Raw genomic sequence first — 12,319 nt, 5'->3', positions numbered from 1 at the left:
GCACCCTCACGAGACACCAAACCACCCGCAGCTCCTGTGCCAGTCACCCTGCCACCATGCACCCACCCCTTGCTCCCTTTTGTTCTCCTGAGCTCCCTGTGAGCTCCGCTCCCTTCTGTTTTAACTGGGACGCCATCTGCACGCCATTTTCTTGCACATAAAAGGCCCAGGGGGTGGGGAGAGCTGTTTAATAAAAACAATATCAGTGATAGCAATTACTGGCTGTGGAAAAGATGAACCTCATTAGTACCAGTGTAGTACTTGAATTTAACAATCAGCAGCTGTACAGTAACGGATTGAATTTGGAGACCATTCCAGTGCCCAGCACCATCTGTCAGGCATTTTTGTAACTTTCATTTAAACTACGATGTGTTTGTTGTAATCCGAGATTCTGCAGTAGGTTTGGATTCCGTGTCTTGTTTGTGAAATACATAGTGCTGTTTAAAATGTTGTGGCTGCAGCAGCATATAGTTCCATTGTTCCTTTTTTCCCCGAACAGCATACTTCTCTTGTCTCCCCTTCCTCATAACCTATTTCCCATGTTCTGGTTCTCCAGCGCTGCGAGGTCATACGAATGGCAATAGCGCTTTGCAGATATCATCACTCCACTACATACAAAAACACAAATAAAAAACATTGCCATTTTTAACAGCAACAGCTCTAGCTTTCACAAATGCGAGACCTATTGCAAATGCGTGTTATATGTTGTAGCCTACACCATTATAACTTTAACTTCCATGAATACTGTTGTTTTTAATTACACAAATATTTAATTTGTATTTATTTGTATATTGCTTGGTTTACTATATGTTGCTTGGTTTACTATGTGTTGCTAATTTATATTACTTTTTTAAATGACAAGTTTTCCTAATTGTTGACTGAGTGATGCTATATTATGTTAAAATAAACATATAAAGCATGTTAACCAAATTGTTTCTTGGCGCTAGGGAACAGTATGAAAACTAGGCCAAACCAATGCACATTAAGGAGGAATGGAGACTAATAAGCTTGCCTAAACAGCCAGCCCTTTCCTGAATTTCAAGTAATCAGACTGAAGGCTTACCAAAAGAGACAAGAGTTCCAAATTGTGTGAACTTGTACAGAGAACCGAACACCATCCATTCTTTTCCTGTTGAATTTTGGTAGTTTTCTAGCTGGGGAGTATTTCACAATTCTAGTTTGTAGAAATTGAGGGTCCTTATCCCAAAAAGCCTTGAAGAGGATACAGCAAGCTTTGAAAGTAATTAGTTGTTCCTAGCAGGTGCCAATGAAGATCTCTCAACTTAGGAGTGATTTGGCAGTTCCAAGGTCGTTTAAAAAGAAGTGTGGCTTCCTGGTTTTGGACAATCTACAATCTATGTAATTGTTTTTAGGAAGGCAGAGATATAAGGAATTGGCGTAATAGAGTGCAGATGTAATTATTGCCATAACCACCAAGAAGAAGGCATCAGGAGTCAGGAAACAGGTGGAAATCACAGAACTAATCTGATGTTTCAAGTTGAGCTCACTGTCATTGATGATGCCCCCAACTTTTTGCTGATGTTTTAGGGGTAAAGGGTTCACCCATTTCAGAAGGCCAGGCTGAGGGATGCAATGTGTTATTCAAGACGACTATTTCGGTCTTTTTGGCATTAAGCCTTAGGAATTTAATGCGCATACAGCCCAGTGACGCCTATCTTAACGATCACAAAAGGATGAAATTCTGAACTACCACTGCCGGGATTTGAACTAGAGTACTGCAAGTTACAGACATCTCACAGCAGAAGGCACAATGTTGGCAATTATAACCATGTATATATAACCAACTACAAACACAGAGAGATCATGTGATTTAAGCAGAATGACCACTAGACTGTTCTGACTTGTACTTCATGTCAGAATGCATAATTTATTTTGTTAATTGTCTGTTCATCCTTCGAAGGGGGTAAATTGAATGAGACAAATTGAGCTATAGTAACATCAGATATGTTTTAAAGTACTTCGAAATGCCAAAAGTGTGGCGTTTAAGACTACATATAAAAAACAAGATATTTTTCTTTAACTTATTTTGGTACTGTGCAGCAAGTTAGGAATTCCTTAAAAGTAGAAAGAATTTAAACCAAACCACCATAAAGTTACACATCTTTTACATTTATTTACATGCTGTCATGGTTTTGTCCTTTAAGTACCTTGTGAGAAGAGCTTGCTGCCTGCTCAGACACAGAGGGAGTATATTGCCACTGCTGTTCATTTGTTCTTAAAGTCAGCAGCTTCCACCCCCGCCGATTCCCCGGGGGCCTTCAAGGAGGCCTAGTCATTGCAAGTTAACATGAAAGTTAAGTATTTATAGGGAGAACGCTGACTGCAGGCCTCACATGAAGCATTACAAACGAGAACAATGGGGGACTGTCCAGTTGTGAATGGCCTCTGAGTGCCAGCATAGCCTAAGGCCTTCGTTGGGAGGGCCATATATTGTGTGAGCTTGGGCACAAACTGCATCCTAGATAATAAATAAACACTCGCTGGGAAAAGAATGACTATGTATTTACACTAGTGCCGAAGGCATATCACGAGTGGTACTTTATCAGTGACAGCTCCTTATCTTCTCTGGCAACTAGCCCTGGGCTAAAAATATCAGCTGGGGGCTGTGCCTGGCTGCAAATGCACAGGGAAACATTAGAAGCGTGCCAGTCAGGTATAGGCCTATGCTACAGCACAAACCCGGCCTCCTGGGTACCCTGGGGTGTCGTTGTCCATCTGCAGCAGTGCCAGGCTTGGCTGCTCAGCGGCACTTTTATAAGGCTTTAATGAGTGCCGCTGTCAGTGAACTGAATTTAATCGCAGGGTGTGGGCTTCAGACACAAACTGAGGGGAACCCACGGAAACACCCCTCCCCACCACAGACAGTGGCAAAAGCGCTCAAGTGTTGGCTGGTGAATAGAGGCGGGCAGCTACTCTTGCCATCTCGTGAGACAGATGAGAGATGAGTGTCTGCCCCCGCCATTGTGCAGCTTGCCCAGTCAGTGTGTGAAAGACGGCACCGCGGATTGATGGCTGCGGCGCGGGGGCGAGACCCCCGCCTGGGTGGTCCCCCGAAGCACAGACAGCTCGGTCTGCTCATACACCGCCTGGAGCTGCGCGTCCAGGGCCGGACCACGTCTGCGCCCCAGACCTGACCCACCACGCCAATATAAACCACCACAAAGCAGGGCCGGCCCGGCGCATTCCTCGCTTCACTAGCATCCATTATCAGTCCCTGCGGCGGCCTGGGAGTTATCAAGCGGCCTCCGCCCTCGCTCCCATCACCGGGGACCGCACGCAGGCACACTCGGCGAGGAGAATCCATGCCAAGGCAGGGCGGGAGCCGGGCAGCTGAGAGAGAGAGCAGCGAGTGAGGGCGCCGAGAGCCGACTTAGACAAACAAGCATTGGCACAGCCAATAGGTCTCGCCTATATTAGAGCTATTGGCTTTTGGCAATGTTTGTTTGCCATGTTGTACTCCAGTGTGGCTGTTGTTCAGCATGGCTAAACGTTAGTGGCGCAGTGTTGTAGAGTGGAATAGGGGAGTAGAATGTTGTGGAGTTGAGCAGAGGGGAGTAGAGTTCAGTGGCAGAGATAGTCGCAGTGAGCAGTGTCCTAGAGTGCAATGTCGTGGAATGGTGTGGCGTGGGGTGAAATAGGGTGGAGTGGGTGAGAGTGAGACTGGGGTGGATTGGGTTGGACTGGATAGGGTGAATTAGATTGGATTGTGGTGGATTGAAATAGGATAGGGTGGATTAGATGGGGTAGGGTGGACTGGAGTGGGTGTTTTGGAGTGGGATGGATTGGAGTGGACTGGAGTGGGGTGAGATGGAATGGACTGCAGTGGAATGGAGTGGGGTGAACTGGATTGACATTGGGTAGGGTGTATTGGAGTGGAGTAGATTGGATTGCAGTGGGGTTGTATGGATTTCAGTTAAATGGATTGGATTGGATGGAGTGGGGTAGATTGGCTTGAGGTGGATTTGATTGTGGTGGGGTGGATTGGATTGGGTGGGTCAGAATGGATTTAGCTGGGGTGGGGTGTGGTGGGGTAGATGGGACTAGATTTGGGTAGGCTGGGGTGAGGTGGATTGAAGTGGAGCAGATTATTTTAGATTGGAGTGAGGCAGAATGGCATGCAGCATATTGTCTTGCTTTGGAGTGGGACCAATTATTTTGGATTGGAGGGGGATATATTGTTTTGGATTGAGTGGGGCAGCTTGTTTTGGATTGGAGAGGGGTCAATTGGAATGGAGTGGGGGTGACTGGGGAAGGAGTGGGTTTGTTTGGATTGAGGTGAGGTGGATTAGAGTGGGGTCGATAGAACTGGGCTGGATTAGATTGGTGTTGGGTAGATTTGACTGAAGTGGATAGATTGTGGTGAGTTCTAGTGGGGTGAATTGGATAGAGTGGGTAGATTGGGGTGAGGTTGACTGGATTTGAATGGGGCGAATTGGAGTGGGGCTGATTGTTTTGGATTAGAGTGGGGCAGATTAATTTGTATTGAAGTGGGGAAGACTGGGGTGGGATGGATTAGAGTGTGGCCGATTGGAATAGGCAGACTGTTTTAGATTGGAGTGGGACAGATTTGAGAGGAGCGGATTAGAGTGAGGTGTATTAGAGTGGAGCAGACTGTTTTGGAGTGAGGTGGATTAGAGTGGGGCTGATTGTTTTGGATTAGAGTGGGATGGATTAGAGTGGGGCAAACTGTTGTCGATTGGAGTGGGACAGATTGAAGTGGAGCAGATTGGTGTGGACAGAATGTTTTGGATTGGAGTGGGACAGATTAGATCGGGGCAGATGTCTTGGATAGGAGTGGGGCAGATTAGCGTGAGGCACATTGGAGTGGGGCAGATTGTTTTGGATTGAGTGAGGCAGATTGTTTTTGTCGGGAGTAGGGCAGATTGGAGTGGGGCAGATTGTTTTATATTGGAGTGGGGCAGATTGGAGTGGGACAGACTGTATTGGATAAGAGTGAAGCAGACTAGAGGGGGCAAATTGGAGTGGGGCAGATTGATTTGGATTGAAGTGGGGAAGACTGGAGTGGGATGGATTGGAGTGCGGCCAATTGGAGTTGGCAGATTGTTTTGGACTGGCGTGCAGCAGATTGTTTTGGATTGGAGGGGAGAAGATTGTTTTCGACTGGAGTGGGGCAGATTATTTTGGATTGGAATATGGCAGATTGGAGAGTGGTAGATTGTTTTGGATCAGAGTAGGGAGAATTGGAGTGGGGTGGGTTGGGAGGATTAGAGTGTGGCTGATTGGACTGGGGTGATTGGATTGGTCTGGGGTGAAGTGGATTGAGAGGGGCGGATTGGTGTGGGATGAAGGTGGAGTGACCTGGCAATGATTGAAGTGGGGTGGTTCGAGGTGAACTGCACAATTATGTGTTAAAGCGTCAGATCATAGATGCAGAGGGGAGGTATGTGGTTGTAGCGGGTAGGCTCAATGGCAGGGAGGTTACGCTGGGCAGTGTATATGCGCCCAATGTGGACCAACTGGCTTGCTTTAATCTACTATCTGGGACGTTGGCGCCCTTCGACGAGCTCCACGTTAGGGTGGATGTTATACTGTGCTCCTCGGATTTACACGCTGCAGTTAAACACATCGAATACCTCACAAGGACGCTTTAAAATAATAATCCGCTGCTGTTTTGTATATCATTATCCCAGGCGCGCCCTGCAATCCCAACTTGGCTGTTAAACCCCGAACTCATAGAGGATCAAGTCTTTCAGGAGGCGGTTGGAACTGGGATAACCCAATATTTCCTAGGTAACATGAGCACGGCATCCTCAGCCGCTGTGGAGAGGGATGCATTTAAAGCAACGATGAGAGGTCTCCGCATTACCAACATGCTGGGGGTGCGTAAGACCCTATTGCAGAATATAGAGAATGCAGTCAAGCGTCTACGAGAACAAAAACGAGTGCGACCTGAGCAGCTGCATAGGCAGCAGGACCTGTTAGAAACCAGGGAAGAATTAGCTGTGGGGGTCGAGAGGCTGCACTGTTTTGATTATAAACAATATATAGTGCGTGCTCATGCTGAGCGTGACAAATCTGGCACGTTGCTGGCTTGGTTAGCCAACCCGGCATGGAGAGGGACGATTATCCTGGAATTGCACAGCCCAACAAGGGAACTTTGCTATACGCAGCAGGGGATTAATGCTCAATTCCACTCCTTCTACAAGGAGCAAGGCGACACCGAGTGGGGACATTCTTGAGGGGTTTTTGGTAGCAGCTGAGCTTCCAAAACTTGATAGGACACAGGCAGACTTGCTAGGCCAGGATGTTACACTGGGGGAAGTAAGAGGGGCGATTAAACATATGGCGCGCAAAAAGACTCCCGGAGTGGATGGCTTAACAATTGAGTTTTATCTGACCTACATCGACCTCTTGGCTCCAAAATTAGTGGCTCTTTATAACGAGGCAAAAAGTATGGGACAACTACCAGTCACTACCCGAGAGGCTATCATTATCCCATTGCTGAAACCAGAGAGGTCACCCAGTGATAGGACCGCTTATCGCCCACTGTCCACCGACTATAAGATCTTAAGTCGGATATTGGCGTCCCGTCTATACCTCATATGGTCCATTTGGTGCACGAAGACCAGGCGGGATTTATTCCGAAGTGAAACACTGCCCTTAATGTGCGGCGTTTGCTTACCATACTGGAAGCTGATACATATTCTAAGGCATCCGTTGCCATTTTTTCGGTGGACATCGAAAAAGCTTTCGACAGCTTGGAATGGCCTTACTTGTTCCAGCTTATGTGTACTTTTGGTTTAGGCAATGGTTTTGTGGCCTGGACGGCATTGCTGTACCGGTATTCTACGGCTCGGGTCAAAACGGGTGGCTTGATTTCAGAGGCGTGCGAGGTGAGCCGAGGGACATGGCAAGGGAGCCCACTCTTCCCCCTGAGCTTGAGGTTGTGGCGAGACTCAGAGTGAACTTGGCGAAGTTGTGTCTCTCCCCCATGACTCCAATGGATGATGGCCCCTTAAACACAGCTGGAGTCCAATGGGAGTATAGTTTCTTGACGTACCTGGGGACCCGTATTTATCACACACAGGCTGATTTACTCGAGGGCAATGTGGGCAGAGCCATTCGGGGCCTTCAGGGCAGTATGGAGTTTTGGGGGACCTACCGCTTTCAGTAGCGGCCCGTGTTGCTCTTCTTAAAATGGTAGCGCTCCCTAGGTTTTTGTACTATTTCCGAACTCTCCCCATTTGGATCCCGGCATCGATTTTTAAACGGTTTACGGACAATGGTCACGAGTTTTGTCTGGGCTGCTGGAAGGCGACGGGTGGCCTTGCAGACTCGTATGCGTCCGAGGACGGAAGGGGTATTAGCGGTACCTGATTTTGAGACCTACTATTTGGCGGCTCAGCTGCAATGTCTTACCCAGGCAGTGGCGCGGGAATATCGAGGTGTGGGTGAGCGGGAAGGTAGCCGAGTTTCTGGGCAGATATTGGCTAGTATTATTTCACAGCAACCACTGCGGCTCAAAACAGTTACTACTGAACTGAGAACGTTGCAGCTGTGTTGGAATAGGACTCAGAAGAGAGCGCAGATAGCATGTCCCTACGCACCTGAGATCCCTTTGACCATGTGTATGGCGCTACCACACGGGGGCAACTGGACGGCACTGATTGATTGTGGGGAGAGGGGACTATTGGCAGTAGGGGACCTATACGAAGATTATACCCTGTTGCCATTCAATACATGGCGTGATCGGTACGATCTACCCAGTAGAAACTATCTGCTTCATTTGGCTCTGGTCTCGGCCATTCAAAAGAGCTGGAGAGAGGGACTCTCTGAACCAACCCCAGACCTCCATGGCGTGCCAGTATGTGGTATTAGCGGCAGGAACCATTAAAGCAGTTACTTGCTTATATCGACGAATGACCCACGAGCGACTGACTCCATTGTTGGAGCTCAAGCAGAAATGGGAGAAGGACTTGGGCGTTGAGATCCCTGAGAAGGTTTGGGCCGAGCTGGTTGAAAGGGCATGGAAAAGGTCTAGGAATGCCCATTTTTAGCTGGTACACTTTTTTTATTTTACATAGGGCGTATCTTACCCCAGCAAAGATTAATCACTACATTAACACGACCACAGCTGTCTGACCCCGATGCCGCATGTAGGGTGCCCCCACACCTCCAAGAACAAGATAGCTAGCAACTTTTTGGATCTAGGTCTCCTCTTAGCCAAAAGAGATATTACAGCGCATGGGAAGAGCAAGAAGGGACCGAGCTTTCGGAGATGGAGAGCTGATTTTATTAAGTGGGCGGACTGTGAGGGCATTATTAGACTACAAAATGCTAGACGCGCGAGCAGCGAAAAAGCCTTGGAGGCGGCAAGGGCTTGGGAAGCATTGGTGGTCTTGTTAAAAACTTTGGAGGCTGACCCGGTGGTGGAGTCTTCGACTAGCGATCTGGCTAACTTGCCCTGATGGAGATTGATCCCACATCTGATTCATTGACCTTGCCATATCCCCGTATGTATTTAGTTTTATAGCTGTAGAATTTTTTTTTGATATGTACTGTATGATACTTGTATAACAAGCTGCTGCACTACACCATCTAGGTTTATAGAATCCTGACCTGTGTGCCATGCCGGGGAGGAGGCGGGGGGGGGGGGGTAACAGGGTGGGGAGGAGTATTCGTTTTGCTTTAAATTCTATAAATTTGAGGTCCAGGTGCCTTTCATAAGGTCCTCATTGAGTCTACTTAGTTACAACGGTGCCTACAGCATAATCCTGCTGGGACTGTTATGAAGAACTGTTTAGGTGAACTGTAGTACAGTTTAATGTAGTCCATGGATACCTCACTTGTTTATGGGAGCGATCAGAGCACATTATTAACGGATGGGCACCTGCAGAAATTTGTAATCCGGAAATGTCAGAAGTATTTTTGTTTTGAAACTAATACAAATATTTTTTTTTCAAATGGGTGGAGGTCCTGACTTATGTGAAAGGGGAAAGCTATCCCTGGCAACAAACCAGTTGGAACCTCTCTCACTGACTCTACTGTATTAGGAGTCTTCAAAGGCCATTCTATGGAACAGGAGTGATTCATAGTTTAGTCTGGTAATACATCTTTTGGAATTTGCAGGAGTATGGCCTGGACGGGAGTATGGTGTGTGAAGGAGCCGAGTACTGCCAAGGCAGCGTCGGAGCCGGCATTAGAGGACTGTGAGGGCATTATTAGACTACAAAATTCTAGACGCGCGAGCAGCGAAAAAGCCTTGGAGGCCGCAAGGGCTTGGTAAGCATTGGTGGTCTTGTTAAAAACTTTGGAGGCTGACCAGGAGGTGGGAAGGAGTCAAAAAGTATAGACTTTAATTCCGATTAACAGCTATTAAAATGTCAGATTTCTGGGAGAGGGTGAGCTGGGTTGATGCAACAGGATGAGCTAGGAGTATGCTTCAGACATTGTACAAGACTCTAGTAGTGAGGTTGAAGACCTTGTCTAATGGGGAGAATTATTACTAATTCAAGACCACTAGTAAACTTCTTTGGTAATATAACTTACCAAAAACCAGAGTTGACCAGTGCTTTGGCTATGTGGAAAGGAATAAATGGTAAGATATTTCTTATATTTAGCACCTGCTATCATGTTGCATTGGCCATGGTGGTAAAGAAAAACTCCATTCACATAGCAGGACTTAACACAACACTAAGGCATCTGGTAGAGGAGAAAAAAATCAGGAAGTTAGAAGTGGACAAGTGAACGTTAGAAAATGACAAGTGACTTTGGTTAAGGATATGTGCCGTCAAAAAATAAAAATACAGGTCTCGTCATCCTAGAGGTGTTCAACATGAGGTACTACAAAGTGATCCAGTAAAGAATGGCAGCTGTGCAGTTAAAAATGATTAGGGAAAAGAAAAGAAGTTAGGAAATGAGCAGGACATGTGGGTGTCATCTTTGATTAGATGATAAAGAAACCCAAATTAGGACATTTTGTGATGGTGAGTGAGATGGTAAAGATAGAAAAAAGAAGAGGGTTAAATACCCACTCTGAAGGAAACAGACAGGTTGGAAAGTAGGTGAGAATAACTTGGTATTCTCAACTATTGAGAAAGAGAGATCAGAGATCAAAGGAAAAATAGTTTAAGACAAACTGGTAATGCACAGGTTACTAAGGAAGGAAAGGACAGTGGGACAATCAAGAGAATCAAGTGTGACAGATAAATCAAATAATATGAGGAATGATGAGAGGTGATTGTAATGGCTAAATGAAATAAAGTGGTGTTTGTTGACTGGAGGAAAATTAAGCAGGTCATAAAGGGAAAGATGTACGGTAACGTGGTGGAAGAAACTTAATTCCAGTATTTTGGAGAAAAAGTGGAGCTGGGATATAGTGTCGTAGTCAAGTTGGTTGCTTTGCTTGTAGAAGCATTACCACGGAGAAAATAACGTATTGCAAGTAGGAGCGGGATAATATCAGTCATTACATTGCTATATTAGACCAAGAAGAACTTTATGATGGACAGAAGAGGGTTTATTGTTTGTGGATTGAATGAAACAGAGTACAGGACAGGTCTGCAGATCTGATTACTGGTACAAGCTCTGTTAGTAGTGAGGTATGTATCTTTTGAGGTAGTCATTTTAGAACTGAAATAGGATATTCAGCCATTAGCTAAAAGAGAAGTGCATATGACAGATGTGCAAGGCGGAAATAGTAGATCATTCTATGTGCAGTTATTATGGGTTAGAAAAATTGAAGTCGTAAGCTTTGGAAATGATAATACACCCATAGTTTGTATGTATGCCTACAGAGTTTTGGTGATCTTATATTTGACTTATTTGATGAAGTCATTCTTGTATGTTGGTTTTCAAAGCTCAAATATCAGACAGAATACTGGGATGTTGCTATGGGCAACTAGGGGACAAACCATGAAGGGGATAGTGTGAATAAAAACATGTTTGAGGGTGTCATTTTATCAACTCAATGATGTAGTTTGCTGCAGAGATATGCTGTCTTTGAAGATTTGGTTACAATATTGTTGGAGGGAATCAAGCGAGTGCTTCCCTTTAATTAGAGTGGTAGCATTGATGGGGAAAAGAGCAGGAGGAATATGGGCCAGAATATGCAAAATGGTATGGTCAGAGCAAGAGAATCATATATGGTAAGTGAGGATATCAGCGTACTGGATGTCAACATCTTTTGTTTGTGCATTGTTGAGTAGTCTGAGATCAGCTGTGAGAACAACCTTTAGCCAGCGGAGCTGACAGAACAACATGTTATCCAGTACGATCAAATATTTATACTAAACTAACTATATCTCATTACCTAAATATAATCGTCACCTGTTTCGCACTAATTCTATACAATGTTATTGCCAATTAGCACAACCACTGAGCAAATAAGGCATTTCAGTGCCTTTTGTTAGTCCATAAAATTTGGAAATAAAGAATCCCTTTGCTCTCCTCTGAGCATCACCTGCACATATTTTCCTACTATAATATTCTGTCAAAAGAGCAGTAATTCAATATGTCCTTCGACAGAGTCCCCACCCTCACGTGTTCTACCCACAAAAGACATCCTGCTTCCTCTGCTCTTTCCGCAAACTTCATCGCCCTGCTCTTTGTCTGCGCTACAATATATGCTCTGCCAAGCTCTTTCTGACCACAAGAAACCTCCCATGCTCTGCTCACACCAAAGTCTCTACCAATACTCCACTCAAGAGAGGCTCCTGCTCTCTTGATAAGTGGTCTGCCAAAACAGCACTACTGCCAAATGCTCTTTGCCAACACAAAATCCTTCCTCTTTCTAGATAACCACAGCTATAATGACCAATTTAGTTCCCAGGACATGCAATGGGCGGCTGGAAATACAAACCTGCTGAGTGAGAAGGCCCAGGTGACTGGAGGTGGAGTACTGCCGGTTTGCCTGCTTCTCCACCAGTCGTTGCAAGGCAGTGGCCACAGCATGATGGTTGGATGTAGTACTTTGAGGGATGCTGTCCTCGCGATCCTTCAATCCCCCTACTGTCGCTGAGCGATGGCGAATGGGACTCTGCTGGCAAGTGACTGTGAATAAGAAGGAACTTAATTAATGAGTTGTATACTATAATAGAGTTATGCCCCATAGACGTAAGGTTGTTGCATGCTTCCCACGGCATCCATGATTACTGCAGCTGCAGTGAGTCTGAAATATGCATCTCATGTTAAACATCACCTTCAATATTCCACTGACAGAGCCTGTAGTTACCTGTTACTCTACTTTCACCATATTTAGCAGGTAACAAACTGCACACTATCCATGGATTTCACTCTATGGTAACAGTGAGACGGATACTACCCAGGAAGTGTACTC

The 12,319-nt window shown here is 45.8% G+C and overlaps 1 protein-coding gene across 6 annotated transcripts in view; it reads right to left on the bottom strand.

Annotated features, from left to right (window-relative positions):
- The window catches only part of TTLL5 (tubulin tyrosine ligase like 5), a 1,026,293-nt gene that overhangs the window by 287,231 nt on the left and 726,743 nt on the right, over positions 1-12,319 (bottom strand). For all 6 annotated transcript variants that reach the window (XM_078659928.1, XM_078659931.1, XM_078659927.1 and 3 more), the window contains one exon: positions 11,843-12,033. In XM_078659928.1, coding sequence (XP_078516054.1) covers positions 11,843-12,033 — 191 coding nt within the window. The remainder of the gene's footprint in view (positions 1-11,842; positions 12,034-12,319) is intronic.

This window comes from Lissotriton helveticus, chromosome 9 (genome assembly GCF_964261635.1).
Source record: "Lissotriton helveticus chromosome 9, aLisHel1.1, whole genome shotgun sequence".
NCBI lineage: Eukaryota > Metazoa > Chordata > Amphibia > Caudata > Salamandridae > Lissotriton > Lissotriton helveticus.
Note: the sequence above shows the minus strand (reverse complement) of the source record. Positions and strands in the feature narration are given on the sequence as shown.